The sequence below is a fragment of the Pleurodeles waltl genome, chromosome 1_2, assembly GCF_031143425.1.
Source record: "Pleurodeles waltl isolate 20211129_DDA chromosome 1_2, aPleWal1.hap1.20221129, whole genome shotgun sequence".
NCBI lineage: Eukaryota > Metazoa > Chordata > Amphibia > Caudata > Salamandridae > Pleurodeles > Pleurodeles waltl.
In genome coordinates, this window is record NC_090437.1 from 628,867,371 (window position 1) to 628,885,022 (window position 17,652).

General features: G+C 44.5%; 1 protein-coding gene across 20 annotated transcripts in view; it reads right to left on the reverse strand.

Annotated features, from left to right (window-relative positions):
* BLTP1 (bridge-like lipid transfer protein family member 1) overlaps positions 1-17,652 on the reverse strand; it is a 1,779,540-nt gene that overhangs the window by 1,664,213 nt on the left and 97,675 nt on the right. For all 20 annotated transcript variants that reach the window (XM_069242474.1, XM_069242454.1, XM_069242518.1 and 17 more), the window contains 3 exons: positions 16,104-16,168; positions 3,488-3,674; positions 2,300-2,381 (listed from right to left, as the gene is read on the reverse strand). In XM_069242474.1, the coding sequence (XP_069098575.1) occupies positions 2,300-2,381; positions 3,488-3,674; positions 16,104-16,168 (334 nt within the window). The remainder of the gene's footprint in view (positions 1-2,299; positions 2,382-3,487; positions 3,675-16,103; positions 16,169-17,652) is intronic.

Genomic DNA, 17,652 nt, shown 5'->3' on the forward strand with positions numbered 1-17,652 from the left:
GTATGAGGGGGAGAGGCAGAAAAGCGTAAGCAAATATTCCTGACCAATTCATCCTTAGAGCATTGCCCTTGGACTGAGGGTGTGGGTATCGGGACGTGAAGTTTTGGCATTTTGAGCTTTCTGTGGTGGCGAATAGATCTACCCCTGGTGATCCCTATAATCAAAAGTACTTTTGAGGTACTTGTGGGTGAATTTCCCGTTCGTGGACTTATTGCTGTGTCCTGATTAATAGTTCTGCTAACTGATTTCCCATTCCTGGGAGATATTGTGCTGGTAAAGGAATGCGATTGTGAATCACCCACTTCCAAATTGTCTGAGTTATTGCAGATAATAACTTGTTGTCATATTGTGTGTGTGTGTACTAACACTACCTTGTGTGAGATTTGTATAAGAAATGCTTTGAGTGTTAGGAAGACTGCCAGGAATTCCAAATAATTGATGTGATAAGTCTGTTGAATTAGATCCCACTTCTCTTGTATGTTGAGGTTGTTGAAGTGAGCTCCCCAACCTGCCTGTGATGCATCTGTTCTGAGAGTGATCTGAGGCACAGGGTACTCTTTTGAAAGGTTGGTGGGATTCCACCATTGCAGAGAGCGGGGAGTCTGGCGGTCCAATAACACTAGATCCTGAAGATGACCCTGATAAAGAGACCACTTTTGAAAAAGGCACTGTTGTTCTGGACGCATGTGTAGTCTTGCATGGGAAACTATGGCTATACAGGAGGCCCAGCATCTAAAGCCTCTTGAAATGTAAGTTTTCTTTTAATTGTCACAGGAGGAGAGGCTATGATCCTTCCTGTTCCCTTTTGTATGTGAAGTTTGTGCTGCTTAGCATGCATCACTTCCAGTATAGGTTCTATGACCCCTCAGTAACTGCCGGATCTGTACTGCTGTCCGTTTTCAGTTCTGAAGGTTTCGACACCGAATGCTTGACCCGAACTGAAAAAGTTGGCACCGAAGTTGGTGTTAATTGTTTCAGCTCCGCAGTAGAAATGTCCAATTTTTGATTCAATATTGAAACAGATGTAGCTATCAGTTTGATCGGTGCCAAATGTATTTTGGTCTTCTGTATTTTCAGTGCCAAACCTGAAGGTTGGTCCTCCAACTGTATTTTTCTGCTCTGCCCATGGCCCGAGGGCAGTGGAGGACCGATGACCAATGGAGGAGGTGGCACTCTCCTCTACAAATACCCAGTTCTTAGTTTTTTGCAAAAAGATAGCGGGTCTGTATCCAGTGAAAGACCTACAGCCGAGAGTTCCAAAGCAGAATAGCCTGGAAACCTAATGTCCTTAAACTAATATAAATTCAGAGGATGTGATGAAGATGTAGAAGAGGATCTTCCGTGCCAGATCATAACAGCAGATGTTGGAGGAGAGAAACTTTGGTCCAAATCCAAGACAGGGTCTCCAATATGACACTCTACTCAACAGATTACCAGTAAAGCAATGTGAGAGGAGAAATGAGTAAATATAATCACACCTCCAGCTCTCATGGGCAGTTAAAGTATAGCATTTTAAAGTCCTTATAGCTGGTGTAAAAGGAATTTCGGTAGCTCAAACTACAGGCCATTAGAGACTTTCTTCTCTTTAGTGACTGTCAGGAGGACTGAACAACTAAGTGAATATCACTGAGCTAAAGGAAGTCAATTTATATAATGTTCCTGTCAAATAAACACTTTAGAGTTCCATAGGTGACCTTTGATGGACTGCTTCCATGTGAGAACCAAATGGTGGGAGAAGAGGCACAGACACATTTATTCATTTATTTTTTTTCAAGATTGGTGACCGTGGGTGGAGGGGGGGGGAATAATCGTTAATCACTTCAATTTGCTTGTAGAGAAGTGAATGCTTGTAATGGGAGAAGGGGTTTGCTGCAAGGGCAATATAGGTATTTAAGGTACACAGGTTAGCCACATACTGTATGGGACTGAAAATCTGCAAGACTATAATTTATGCTTTCTATACTACCCTACTACCACTGTCACAGGTCTTTTAATTTGCTCTCCCGCCAACAATAAGGAAACCACATAAATAGTACAAAATGTGACACACTGGGGCTTATTCCACCATACAAAGTGATTAAAACAAAAGATTAATCTAAAATACATCATAGGCAAAACAGCTTCTGTCTGAAAACATTAATCATAAGCAAATTCAGCAAGTGAGTTTCTCAATATCACTTACATTTTTCCTTTACTCTAACAGTTCTCAGATTTGATGTTCACTGCAAGCATCTTATAACTTGTGTAGGTAATTTAAAGAAACTTAACATACAGGATGAAAACTAAATGATTCACTTACTGTGCTGATGTTGACTTTAATGACTGGAATAAGGGATCTCCAGGATGATGAGGGATCTTGGGATTCTGTTTTTGCCTTGACACTGAAATAAACGTACATACATAGTAGAAAATGGTGCTGTAAGAAACTTAGTTCACATGGTAACATCCAATTCCACTGCATTGCATAAAATACCACAACCTTTTATTCGCCCCCTCTACCACACTGATGCTCCGGCATTGTTCCACCATTATTTTTAAGAACTATACCAATCCTCTCAAGATACATGTTTATTACCAGAAACCCCTTTAAAATAAGATAATTTTCCTTTGTCATTTAAGCACCAGCTCATTACAACTTTACTTCTGCACCAATCTGCCAGACTATCCTTAATGGACTAAGAATTCAAAAGCTTTTCAACAACAATCCTGAAGCACAACTACACACCTCTCTCTCAAAAGACAAAAGCAGCTTAAGCGTGTGAAGTCAGGGGTTGGAACTATGTATGGATGAGCCAAATCTGACTACATAGGACCAACATACCAGCTGTATTAGTGGAGAAGTGTGGCACAATGGTTAGAGCGGCAGACCCTGAAGCAGAGATCTGGCCGAGGGCCAGGGTTCAAGTCCCGCCTCAGCAGGTCTTGGGCTCAATTCCCTTGGACCAGATAATTCTCACCTCGGTGCCTAATCTAATTAATGGGTCCCACTCTGTAACTCTGGGCAATAGCTTGCTTAATCTCCACAACGGCCCCAACAGCGCTTGGATGTCAGGCTTCACACTGGGGGTGCCCAGGAGTGGGCACCTCACAGGGAAAAGCCAGGAGGGGTTCCATAGCGGTATGCGTACAGCGCCTTGAGACCCTAACAGGTGAGTAGTGCGCTATAGAAGTGCGAAGTTTACAGTTTATTAGCAGCCCACGGAGTTAGCTAAACCAGTTCCTAACAAACAAGAAAATTACACACTAAAGTTTAAGGGGGCATCAAGCTGAGTTGTTAGAGCTCCAAAGATTTCTTGATTCTAGTGGCCATTGCCTGTCATTGTGTCTCAGAAAGAACTTGAGCATTTTATAATTCAGTCTAGTTAAGTGTAGATAATATATGTTTATACAAAGCAGAGCCATGGTGGGGGAGGTGTAAGCAAGGCACAAAGTCAAACCGATATATAGTCATTTGTCCTGAAAAAGAAAATAAATGCAAAATCCTCACCTTTCAAGATTGGTTTCTGTTTTTTCTTTTCCATTTTCTCGCACTTTGTCATCTTCTTTTTTTGATGGAAATATTGTTGGATCTAAGCCAAACAGTTCTTGCAAGTGTGCATACAGATGAGACCGATTGTAAACATGGAATTCAAAGTCATTCAGTGTGATGTACAATCTGGTTTCTGCCTTTGGATCTAAAAAGATAAGTCAAGACAATCGGTTGTAAGCACACCTGTAGACAGAGGTGGTGGTTCTTCTCCCACATCAAACATTTTCATTTTATTTGCAGTACTATTACAGCGCATCTCTGAAAACTTTAAAATTGAAATAATGTTTTTTAGGCCTTATTCATCGGAAATAACAAAACCCTCAACCCTACCAAGCCAGATGACTGCTTGAATGTCTCTATTTATACCCAACAATATAGTAAAAACACTGTTATTAGAGCTATTATCATTTTAGTCAGTCTCCTTGCAAAAGTGAGAGTAGCCTACAGAGCCACCACCAAAACGTTCAACACAACATGATCTGCCTTTCTGTACCTGGGTCCTCACACTAGGTTAGTGGGGACCCAACAATTATAACACCTCCCAGCCTTCAGTGTCTTTTTAAGCATTCTCATGGCTGGAACTTTTGTTTTCTAGCTGGGAACAGCTCGTGTTTTAAGGGCCTTGTTTGTAGCATCATTGCTATAGACCTGCTACTCCTGAAATATGTAATGCACTATGCTCTCTAAGGGCTACTATATATGGTTTCTCTGCATTATTTGTCATTTTCTTTTTGTATTATTTATTGCCATTTTCTTTTTGTGTGGTTATGCCCTCTAGGGGCTATGTTACATGACCATGTTTCTTACAAATGCTATTGTCATTGTTGTGTCCTATAGGGGCTGTTCTAAGCATTATAGCCATATCAACATATCACAATATTTGTGGCATGGAAAGTTGCCCCATAATGCTTTGCAGGGCATTACTTTTACAAAACATTTTTGCTCATAACTCAGCCTGTGGTGGTCCTAGGACAATGAGACCACCTTCAAAACATTGGCCACTATGTGCTCTTTCTGTCTACGTCATCTCTGGTCCCCGCACTATGTTCGTGGAGACTCCAAAATAATAAACCCTCCCACCAATGTCATTTGAGTTCTCTCATGGCTTAAACTTGTTTTAAAGGCCATGTTTGTAATATCGTTGCAGTAGGCCTGCCAGCCCTAAAAATGCCCTCTAGGGGTTAAGTATATGGTTATATTGCATTACTCTTTCTTGTTATTTGTCATGGGGTTATGCTCTCTAGGGGCTCAGAATATGGTTACATAACCATGTTTCTTGACAAATGATATTTTTATTATGGAGCCCTCCAGGGGCTGTTTTGAGCATTACAGTCTAAAACCTTATTTCTGATAAGGGTTTAAATCATAATTGTACATGTATTAATAATCTCTCCTTTTTATAATTATGACCATAATTCAGGTCAGTTTAACATCCTTATTACACTATGACTATGATGGTGGGGTGGTGAAAGTGGTATTCTATTGGAATTAGCATGGCAGATTTAAATTAGGATGCTAAATGGCAACATTTTAATTTTTTGCTTCAGGTAGAGGAAGAAAGTAAATGGAAATGCTTTAGGTATAGGAACAGACGAAATTATGAGGCAGGGTTGACCAATTTATATGGCAAGAAAAGTCCAGTTATGAATTTAATGCCAATAGCTCTAACTGAAGCAAATGTGAGAGCTATTGCATTACAAATGCTCGTTTTAACAGTTTATTGCAGTGAGCCTCTTAGCTTCAAACAACTGGGCAAGCATTAATCCTTTTCGTTTCCTACTACAATATGATCACTTATGCTTATGACACCTCCATTCATGAAAATATCTGTTACTACTGTGCCAAAACTGCCCCATGGTTCAACAGCCTACTGAAGCATGCTAAAACTAAAATTTGTCAAAAGTATTTGGAGAAGGTACAATGATGACAATGCTATGTTAGGGTACAAGTGCACTCTACTTGCCTACAAAAGAACCTTTGAATGACACTTGGAGTGAGTTCTACCATTCTATGATATCCCAAGACCACAATGCCCCCCAAAATAAAAGGTTAAAAACATTGAGAAACTGGACATGGCACAACGTCTTTTTCTCCTTGCCACTCTGGAAGACTTCAACATCCAGATTGTGCTCGATTTGCTAGTCATGTTTGGCACTGTCAATCAAGCCATCTTGTTGGATCGACTACAGGTAATACGGGATTTCCAACTTGGTCTACTCCAATGGTTTACTCCACTTAGAAATAGGTTCTTGCTACCTTAGTCAGCCATCTGTCTTTTGTGGCCCTCCTTTGCTCCCTAATAACAGCTCTGCTACCTTTAAGGTCATGTGCACTGTGGGGGCGTGGCCTGGATGGCTAAGATGGCAGACGTGTGATTCCGCTGCTCTGCTGGGGCCCAGCAAAAATCCTGTTACTTTCAGCCCCGCCGGGGGTTGGGGACAGCGATCAATGGTGGAACAGTGGTCGGGACCCCATCGTGAGGCATCAGAGGCAGTTCCGGAACCGCCGGAGGCGAACTGTGGGCAGACTATAGTGCCGGGGACGCTGGCGGCGCCTAACGCGACTAGCAGAGGGAGCGCGCCTGGGAGTTGCTGGCGTGGCTAAGGCCGCAAAAGAAGGTGAGGAAGGCCTGGGGGCTCCCTAAGATACACAGACGAACTGTGGGAGGCTGTGAGGAGTGGAGACGCTGGTGCTCCCCGGACTTGGCGGTATCTTACTATGGGGGGGGGGGGCACAGTGACACCCCCCCCCCCCAAAACTGTGACCGGAGGACAATGGGGGCATTGGAGGCGGTACAGGCCGGATGTGAGACAGGGCTGCTCTACTCAACGCCAGCGGACTGAGTCACGGAACAGATGGGGGAACCCCTAGGGCATTGTCTGACTGGCGGCAGGGAGATGGAGCTGGCTGAGTCAACGAGCAGCACAGCGAATACAACAGGGCGCCGGTTGGGTGCCTCTTGACCAGAACGGGGCCCGCCTATGGAATCGGACAGCTTTGCATTGGCACCGTAGCTCTCTGGGAGTGAAGGTGGCTATTGACCGGCGGGAAATCAGCAGACGCTACTCGCAACGGGTAGCGGTGGACCGGGCCTACACCTCATTGCATTGGTAAACCACACTGGGCTGGAGCGGAAAGCGCAGCGGAGATGGACCCCAACGGATTCTTGTTATCTCACTCACTCCAGAGGAACAACTGCACGACCCTGGTCAGGACGTGGGGGCTGCCAGTGGACACCCTCTAAAGACACAGTCAAACGTGCCGGATGACCTCCAAGGGTCGGAACCGGATTAAGGCGCAGGGTCGAAATCGAGCGAGCGACTTCGCTCACGTGGGTATGGCGGACTCCGTGCCGCCCTCCGCGCAGGCCACACTGGACAAGATCCTGGGGGCCACAAAGGAGTCCAAGACGATGCTCCAACGAGAAATCGGTCAGGTGTCGGTGGAACTGGGCCTACTGAGGGCAGATCACCAGAAACTGGCAGCTAGGGTCCTGGAGACTGAGACCGCGCTCACAGAACTTTCACTGGCACAGCAAGAACTCACAGCCACCGTTCTCCAGCTGAACGACCGAGTCCAATGACTGGAACGCCGGGCCAAGGATGCTGAAGGCTGCATCCGAAGGAACAATGTGCGAATCATTGGCCTCCTGAACGGTGCTGAGGGTACAGATATGGTGGCCGTCTTGGAAAAATGGCTGTGATCAGAAGTTGCTCTGGAGCAACTTACCCCCTTCTTTGCACTGGAACGAGCACACCGGGTGCCATCGAGAGCACTTGTCCTGGGCCGAAGCCCACGAGTGGTTGTGGCTAAACTATTACACTACAGAGACAGGCATGTGCTGCTACGGTGAGCTAGAGAGGCCGGGCCCTTCTGCATCGAAAATGGAACAGTAACCCTGTTCCTGGATTTCACGGCGGAGGTGCAGAGCAAGCGGGCCTCCTATATGGCGGGGAAGAGAGCACTGCGGTATGAAGGCATTCAGTATTCCCTCCTATTCCAAGCTAGACTGAGGGTGATCACCGAGGGGAACACTACCTTCCTCTAGAATCCTGACAAGGGGTGGGAATGGCTGGAGTCGCACAAATCAAGGGGGGGGGGGGGGGGACACCGCACCAAACTGGGACGCTTCGGGCACCATGGCCGTAGGAGACCAAGGAAGAAACGAAGCAAGCTCCGTCCAGGTGTTGAAGGAATCAGACAGAAAGGCAGCCCTGGAGGCGGCGGCATAGATGCGGAACGTGGAGTCCCCTGCGGAGGTCAGCGAGGGGGACTCTGACCCTGCCACTAATTCATCGGAGGCGGGCTCCTGTCATTCCGAAGGAGCTCCCAGGGTGACCCCTCAGACTGCTGATGATTTGGGTTGACCTTGACTGGGCTGTTCTGGCCCCACGGCGAAGGTCTCCACTTGAATATGGGGCTATGTTAGCCACGGATCCCCCTGGTTTCTCTGCTGCTGCATTACGAATGGCGAGAACACTGAACGACTCTATGTTATGGTTATGCTTGTTGGATAGCTACTGGGCAACCGACAACTGGAGCATTGCCCTGGGGATGGGAAGCTGGGGTTTGCAGTTGCATGTTTTTGTCGTGCGCAGGGGAATGAAATTTTCCAGTCCAAAATTTATGCTGGTGTTTGGGGATTGGATGATGGAACCAAGCAGCGCCTGATGTTGGTGGGGTGGGGGGACACGTTCTTCTTTGATACTATCTCCATAGACTGGCAGACTATAAGTTGTTAACTTGGAATATTAGGGGGATGGGGACACTGATCAAATTTCATAGGGTCTTGACTTATTTGAAGAGGAGAAGAGTACATGTGGCACTGCTCCAGGAGACCCATATTACTTCCAGCGAAGTGGACAAACTGCGACGTAGATGGAGGGGACAGGTGTTTGCCAGCACCTACTCAGCATTTGCATGGGGTGCACTTGTATGGGTAAGGGCAGGGGTCCCATCCGAGGCTCTATCTACTGACATAGACCAGGACAGTAGGTTTGTGATAATAAAGGGCAGATTGCACGGAAGACATGTTGAGCTGAGTTGTTTATATGTCCCTAATCAGGACCAGATCCCTTTCTTGCAACGCCTCTCAGGCCACCTAATTAAACAGCTGGGAGGGCAGTTACTAGTTGGGGGGATTTTAATTGTGTACTAGATACAGAAATGGAGAGCTCTCTCCCTCCCTTGCCTGGGGCGACCTCACAAAAAACAGCTAAGGGACTGGGAGAATGGATGACACACTGGGGCTTAGAGGATGTGTGGCGGATCCAGCACCTAGGGGATAGGGACTATTCCTTCTTCTCAGGCCTACACCAGGTACACACTAGAATAGACAGAGTAGTGTGCACTGAAAACCTAACTCACAAAATTATACACTCCGAGTATCTAGGACGCACCCTCTCCCATCATAGCCCATTCCTCATTATTTGGCGTTGTGCTGAAACCAGGCCACCCATTCCGATGTTGAGACTCCGTCTGGCGGCACTAGAGGACCTGCCATACAGGGATGCTCTTAGATCCCACCTCTTGGAGCACATTAGTATCAACAAGGGATCCACCACATCCCGACACGTGGAGTGGGAAACCCTAAAAGTTGCGACCCGAGGTCACTGCATGGGGCAAACAGTGGGGATTAGATGAACCCTTGAGCGTGAGCTCAACCGACTGGAAAATAATCCATGACTGAGAGAATGACGGGAGCACAGACCAGGCAGTGCGACAAAGGCTTCTCAAAGCAAAATATTCTTACAACCTGACTCTGGAACAGCTGTGCTGTCACAGCTATCAGAAGCATCTGGCATCCTTACATGCAGAAGAGGGCAGGTCTGGTAGGATGTTGGCATGGCTGGAGCGGCCCTGCGGGGAGGGTGCACCAATAGCGAGTGTTTGTGGACCGCGGGGAGGGGAACGGAGTGCATGGGCCGGCTGAAATAAACAAAGCATTTATGCTCTACTATACATCCCTCTATAGATTACCAGAGGCGGACCTATTGGGATCATTGGTTGCCCACCTACAATCGCTACCACTGCGAACTCTGGCCCCTGAGGACATGAACCACCTGGGGGGCCTGGTGACTCTGGAGGAAGTCAAGACCGCCATTTCACAGCTGGCGGGGGGCAGAACACCGGGCACGGATGGACTCCCTATGGAGTTCTACAAGACATATTCAGATATTCTTGCGCCCACATTAGTTGAACTCTATGCGGAGGCACTTGAGCGGGGTGTACTCCCTGAGACCGTGAGGGAGGCATTGGTGGTTCCCTTGCCCAAGACCTAGTCACGTGAGGCCCCCGTGACTGATTTTCGACAGCTGTCAATGTTGCACTGCGACTTTAAGATCTTGAGTAATGTCCAGAACGGTTAAATACCGGCGCGCAACACCTCCATAAACCTTCAGCGATTGTTCTCCCTCCTGCACTTACCTCGGGCCGAGCGACCACCAGGGGCTGTAATCCTTTTGGCGGACCTCAAGAAGGCATTCGACTTGGTGAGATGGGATTACTTGCGGGCAGTTTCCCTGTACATTACTCTTGCAAAGGATGCTCCTTCCCTAGAAACTGGACACGGAGGGGAAGGCATGCCAGAGCCCTCTTTCGTATCAGGGATAAAGGGCCTGTCTAAAGGCAGCTGGTCTAGGGGCTTGTATGGTCTGGACAATGTCGATGTCAAGCAGCACAGAGTTCAAGATAGGTGTAAGTTTGTCATCCAGTGGGGCCAGAAGCATCAGGGTCCCTGCCAGAGGGACTGGCGCCAGTGTGGGTATAGGCATCCAAAGAAGCAGCAAGCCAGATCTGAGGACAGCTTCGGCGGGCCCAGCTGGTTTGGGGAGCGTACCCACTGGTGGTAACCCAGCCGGCATAGCATCATAACATCCTTTCAACTAGTTGGGTGTCACTCAGGGGAACTTTGGGTAATACCAAGTAGTTCCAGACACCAGTTTCGCAGGTGGATTGCAGGAGGCTGGCTTAGAAGTAAGTTGTTTGGATGGAAAACCAAAGAAACCTTCAACTTCTTCTACTTGTGGTTCTTGCACTTACTTGACTTGGATGAAGAGGTCTTGGAGTGGGAAGATGAAAGTTTGCAGGAACGACTCAGAGATTGGCCACAAGATCTTACTCGGAAATGGGGAACAGAAACAGCTTGGGGCCTTATTCTGCTTTAACACCAGTAGATTCAGCACCCGCTCATGGAACGCTTTGGGTTGCATCAACTTGCACATGACGAAGGCCTTCGGGACAGGATCCAACCCCAGGCACCACAGACACACCAAGTATGGATCATACATGGAAATATGGCTGACATTGCTCACAAGGTTTGAAATGTGTAGGTTTCCCAAGGGACATGTCCCTAACACAATAAGTTCAAACGCCCAAACTTTTGTGCACAAAACGTCAAAAAAAAAAATGACTGAGGTAGCTTTACGAATCTGCGTGTTGAAACGAAAAAAGGAACTAACGATGGCATAATGGAGTGATGCATATGAGCACTACCATGTCACTTCCGACACAGACGACGTAGACGTGGAGCTGATCAAGTCCATCTACTACCCGCAGTGGTACTTCAAGGTATTCTGGATCCAGTCCAACACCTGGAGAATATTCTAAGGTGAGAAATCTGTAGATAGAAGTCTCTATCAGAAGATTCTTTACCAGCAATTGTATCTCCCTAAAACCCTGCTCCCTCTATACTGAAGGAATTCAAAGATATTAAGTCATCCTGTGATTGCACAAGCCTCAATATATTCCCTATATTTAGTTTGTCTTGCTGGAGTCTACCTTGGTGTCAGAAAGAGGGACCAAGAACGAATGTCAGCTCTACTGCTCTCCTCTGTCCTACTGGGTTTTATACTTGGAGCTTTTGTAATCCCTGTGGGTTCCCCAATTTTGTGGTGGGATTCACAAGAAGAATGTTATGGGAACCTGCTCTCCGACTCCGTTGGGGGTGATATGGCCGTTATGAGCTTGGATGGCCTATCTGTGGCCATATATGGAGTTTGGGACAAAGTTGGGCACAAAGTTGGATTTTATAGTTCATATTTGGCCCTAATAGAATTTATTGCTTTATGTGATTCACATGCTTCACTTGATGCAGTTAAATCAACAAAAATGTTGTACTCCTTCTCCAGTTCTAAAGAGGCTTTGACAAGATGTAATGCTTTGCAGAGTGTGTGTTTTCATGTTAGGCCTAGTCAAATCTTGAGGAAGCATGACGAGAGCATTCGCATCAGCCGATTTTTTATTAGACATGGTTATTTCTGTGGTGTTTCGGATGTTAGTATTTTTGCCACCTTGTTTACAGTTTGCCACCAGTATGGGTTCTGCATGTTTATTTCAGTCAGAACAATCACTCGGGCTATTCTCTAGACCTTGTATTATATTATCAAATGGGAAGTTTAAATAAGCAGACTGTAGATCTTTGTAAATAGCACTCAATTTCCAACTCTTTGAAAGATCTTTCAGTCAGTGTACAACATTCACATCAATCGGCAAATCTGTAAGCTAAAGGTTGTTAGAGATATTATTTCTATCACTGTAAAAGGGTTGCTGCAAATACACTCTGCTGCTCACCATAGTCATTATTCATGATGAGAAATCAGTGAGATTGTAAAAACATGCATGTTAATAAAGGAACTCTATTGCATTTTATGTTAAATGAACAGACTTTAAGCTTACTAATCATCCATCTCTCCCTCAACAGGAAAACAACGTATATCCCACAACACAGAATAGATTGATGGCTTGGCCAAAGCGTTGAGATAATTTTTTTTTCTGGAAGGAATGTGGAAAGTGCGATAACTAAGAAAAACATCGACATTTAATCTCAAATGAATCTAATCCTAAAGTGTGGCATTTTTAATCCAAAATGTGTAAGCGAAGTGGCAGGTCACACAGTGCTTTATACTAGGCAAATGCACAGTGGGGGCTATTGTTCACCACTGACTAAAAACCAGGGGGTAATGTCCAAAAAAAAAAAAACATTGACAGGTAACAGTAAATTACACAACGAATGGGTGCAAAATTACTACTTTATGGAATTTTCAACCATTTCTGGTAGTACACTTGGAAGCTGCACCAGGGGCAGAGTTACATGCATTTGTTAATTGACACCGTCCCAAGGCTCATATTTCTCTAATGTCTAATTCTACATGGTATAGACTTGGAACTGGGAAATTGTGCCAGATTTTACCATCGCACATCTTTTTTCTTTTGTTTCTCCAAAGAGAAACGTTTCCCCCCCCATGGAGAAATCCACACATGTTCAAGTTTGGAGCCAAGCAATAACTTTTTCCATCTTGGCATGGGAGGTATTTCAGCCATTCGCTCTAGTAAGTTTCTGACCATTTCTAGGGTGGGAAATTAACCACTTAAGTTGCTTTTAAACTCCACCAATCACCACTCACTGTCCTTTATTACATCATTAATGCTCACATTCAAGGCATTATAACATATTTGCAAGAAAAATAGTTCAGCTATATGTGTGTAATTATGTGTGTAATTTATTCACCAAATTCCAACAGGAACATAAATATCACATGCCAGGAGCAGCTGGTGTTAATGGGCAAAAACGATGTCACCCTGCCACCTTGGGGGCAGACAGAAGATGAAAAGAAACCAGAGCAGTTGGAAGCAAATTGCATTTGCTGCTCGGTCACAAATCAGTTTGAGTCTGTGTTCTTTTGAGAGGAGAAGAAAGGACTGGGGGAAATGCCAGGAGGCTGCTTCCTGCACATGTCATGGCTGGTCAAGGCCTTCTTTGCCCTGGAGGTATAAGCCTGCCCAGTGATAAGCCATGGATTTTACTTTTGAGGTATAGGTTTTCATATGGGCGTTACTTACAACAGTTCAGGGTGAGATTGCAACACTTTCATTAAATTAAACGGCCAAGGGCAGGGTTGGCTCAAGAGGACAATGAAACAGTCTGTGTGTCACTGACCTCTGGCTCCTTCATTGCCACCTAGCAACCGCTGTTGTTCCTTCTTGCCTTAGATCAGAGGTCTTCAAACTAGGGGCGCCAGACTCTGGCTAAAAGCAGCATTATACAGTTAACAGGCATTTGTTTTAAGCAGAAGCATGTTACTGCATTTTTAAAAAGGGAACAGTACTGAACTGCAATGTTTAAATAGGTCTAGACATATTTAAACATTGCCATCTTTATAAAATAATTGTGAAAAAGCTTGAGGGGGGCCCAATGATTTTTATTTTTGTAACTGGGGGTCAGGGGGGGCGGCATTAAAAAGTTTGGAGACCACTGCCTTAGATTGTGCCAGGGAGCAGCTGCAACATTTGATTTTGGAGACCTCATTTTCTCGCCCCTTGTGAATGGGGTGTTCAAGTCGCCGACAGTCTACTCCTATATCTCCCCCTTTCCCTGGCCCCCGTCCATGCTGGTTTTTCCAAGGAGTTTAAAAGACCAAGCCCAAGGCCACATTAGGAGACCAGCAGTCAAGATCAGCAAGCAAGTGGTCTCTTGTTTGTAAAATGTTCGTTAGTAACGCTGCTGTAGACGTGACTGCTGACAGGGTGGACCCCGCTGCTCTCTGTCAGGACAGGCCTGCGTCTTACCAGCCTGAGTCAGCACAGCAGCCAAGGAGGAAAACACCTCAGTTTCACGGTATGTCACCTAGGTTTGGGTTTTATAATTCTGTTTGCTTTAGGTAAACACTGCCCATTGCTATTTGATGTGTATTTCTAAACTTTCTAGCCCCAACTGCCGGTTGTGAAGTATTTGCATCCTTCTGCAAGGTTTGCGCAATTTAAACTTCCTAAGAATAAAACAAGGTTACTGTCACATATGCTCTAATCTTATCCTTCAATAGTTAAGAAAAAGCATTATCTTTGATCTCAGAAAGAAATGGGCATATAGTGGCTGTGAAAACAAACTGGAAAATAAAGGCTCCATTTTTTCTTACCTTCTAGAACATACTGAGTGATCCTAGGCATGGGCAATACTTTATTTAATCATCTCCTTTGTGCTCATTATCACACATAAGAGCTCTTTCAAGTATGTCAGTTCAGGATGTGCGCTGTACACAAACCTCTTGTGTTTGATTTAATAGCCCAGTTTTAAGTTGCTTCATGTAAAATCAGAATTTAGACCAAAATAGAGTGTGCACACGACATATAGTTTACATATATAATGTACACTTGTCTCCAAGTTTAAAAATAGCATTGTTGCAAGGCATGAATGTTTATTTCTTAGTTCTTGCTTGAACAATTTAACTTTTAATACATTCTCCTCAATCCAGATATGATGAGGTGATATACCACGGTGAAATGCTTCAGTGTGTGAAATATACTTTTTTGAACTTAGAAAACACATTATCATATTCTAACATTAAGCTGGCTACATGATTTACATGCCAAATATTTTCTAGGCACGGCTTGTGGCTGGGCTTCTAGAGCCAGAGGCAACCAGTGGCTCAACTCTACCGATTAATTTGTTGGCTCACCCACCTCTCACTAGACACGCATTGACTTTTCCAATTTTATTTTTAGTTATGTTGTACATTACAGTATGGCACGGCCTGTCATTGTATTGTACGGTATGGTATGGTATGGTATGGGATGGTATGGTATGGTATGGTTTGACCTGTCCTGTATTATGGTATGGCGTGACCTACTGCTGTAGAGCATGACACGGAACAAACAGTCACTGTATGTTGTATTTATTGTATATGGGTGGTGCTGTTAGTGTGGGGTATAAGAAGAAGAAGAAAGAGGACAGTTTAGGCTCACTAGTAATGCTTGTGCATTATACTCTATTCCCAAATGTGTGCCCTGCCACTTTTAAAATCCACAAGCTGCTACTGCTATATCTTAGACTTCTGACTGGGGTTCAAACAAAAAAAAAAGTTTAAAAAAAAAAAAAGGAGAGAGGGGGAGAGGGAGAGAGAAAAAAGCACACACACCAGACATTTGCGCTTTTTAAGAAAACCTTGGGGAATTTGTATCTGTTTCTGCAATACAAATAATGAACAGGCGCTCCATTTCAAAAACTGCTCACATACATCTGAGGCTTCGGTAAAAAAAAAGTTTTAACCTTACATTATTGCTTTTTAACAGCAGATATAGAGAAAATGTTCCTCGGCTGGCACTGCTGCATTCCTATGATGTCTTCAATATATGCAACAGAGGTGAATCACAAGCATACCATCAAAAGGAGAATATGGATGTATTAGAAGAGGGACTGAACATTATTAATAACTCCTTTACGACATGAAAGAATACACACAAATTTAGATGCTGGTATATTCAAAAAGTCTGACAAATTGTTTTGATACTCATTCTTGATGCAAGTCTTATAACTGGCACATTCCACATAAACGTTCTCATTGTTAATGAACAGTAGTGCAGTTTTCTTATCTGCTGTAGTCTTCTAAATTAATAACGAATTTAGGTCAGAATCACATTTTAACTATGCTTCTTCAGAAATATGGTACAATGAAGTATAAGGAGATTTTGAAACTGATAAATGCCATTCATAAAAAAAAAAATTTTAACATGTCAGCTGTAGTATTCAGAGGCAAAATGTTAAAAATAAATAAATTCATGCAAAAAACATAAAGCTTACCATGTTGTTTCTGCTTCGGGTTGTACATTTTCCACCATCGAAAAATGAGAAATCCATCTTGGATTCTAAAGGGCATAAAAGATAAAAGGAAGAGTTGAACCTTGACACAAAACACTTACAAATGTTTTGGAGTGGACCATTATCATAATTTCCTACTGTGGTTCTTCAGTAGGGAAGTGGGCATAATACACAACTGGGCCAGAACACTTGTTGTGAACTGTCTACATTTTATTATAAATGATGAACTAAATGCTGCCAGTTGTTAAAGCAAAGCAATAGCTGTTCTATGTTAACCAATAAAAAGATTTATAAAAAAATAAATAATAAATACATTTTTTAAAAAAACTTCAATAGCTCCATGCTGTCAAAAATATTTATATTACCACTTGGACATTGGAAGCAGGACAAGACAGTGTGGATCAGATTATGCACTAAGCAGGAAGCTTCTGCACACTACTACTTGATGTTGCACAATTCCAATCGGGATTACCAGAGACTTCCACCAAAGTAAACTCCCTCTGGCTAAGGTCTGTAATCACAGGCTGAACAGAATCTATTAGCATAAGGATGTTCTTCCTGCTAATGTGCCACCTCCTAAGATAGTGAGCTTGTGTCATTGGGCCAGCAATGTGCACGTACCCTACTGTAGGAAGTTGGCTCTGTATGTGTTATTTCAAAGTAAGAAATAACATGCACAGAGTCCAAGGGTTCCCCTTAGAGGTAAGATAGTGGCAAAAAGAGATAATACTAATGCTCTATTTTGTGGTAGTGTGGTCGAGCAGTAGGCTTATCCAAGGAGTAGTGTTAAGCATTTGTTGTACATACACACAGGCAATAAATGAGGAACACACACTCCGAGACAATTCCAAGCCAATAGGTTTTTGTTATAGAAAAATATCTTTTCTTAGTTTATTTTAAGAACCACAGGTTCAAATTCTACATGTAATATCTCATTTGAAAGGTATTGCAGGTAAGTACTTTAGGAACTTTGAATAATCACAATAGCATATATACTTTTTACATAAAACACATTTAGCTGTTTTAAAAGTGGACACAGTGCAATTTTCACAGTTCCTGGGGGAGGTAAAGTAATGTTAGTTCTTGCAGGTAAGTAAACCACCTACGGGGTTCAAATTGGGGTCCAAGGTAGCCCACCGTTGGGGGTTCAGAGCAACCCCAAAGTCACCACACCAGCAGCTCAGGGCCGGTCAGGTGCAGAGGTCAAAGAGGTGCCCAAAACACATAGGCTTCAATGGAGAGAAGGGGGTGCCCCGGTTCCGGTCTGCCAGCAGGTAAGTACCCGCGTCTTCGGAGGGCAGACCAGGGGGGTTTTGTAGGGCACCGGGGTGGACACAAGTCCACACAAAAAGTACACCCTCAGCAGCGCGGGGGCGGCCGGGTGCAGTGTGCAAACTAGCGTCGGGTTTCCAATGGGAGACCAAGGGGTCTCTTCAGCAGTGCAGGCAGGCAAGGGGGGGGCTCCTCGGGGTAGCCACCACCTGGGCAAGGGACAGGGCCTCCTGGGGGTCACTCCTGCACTGGAGTTCCG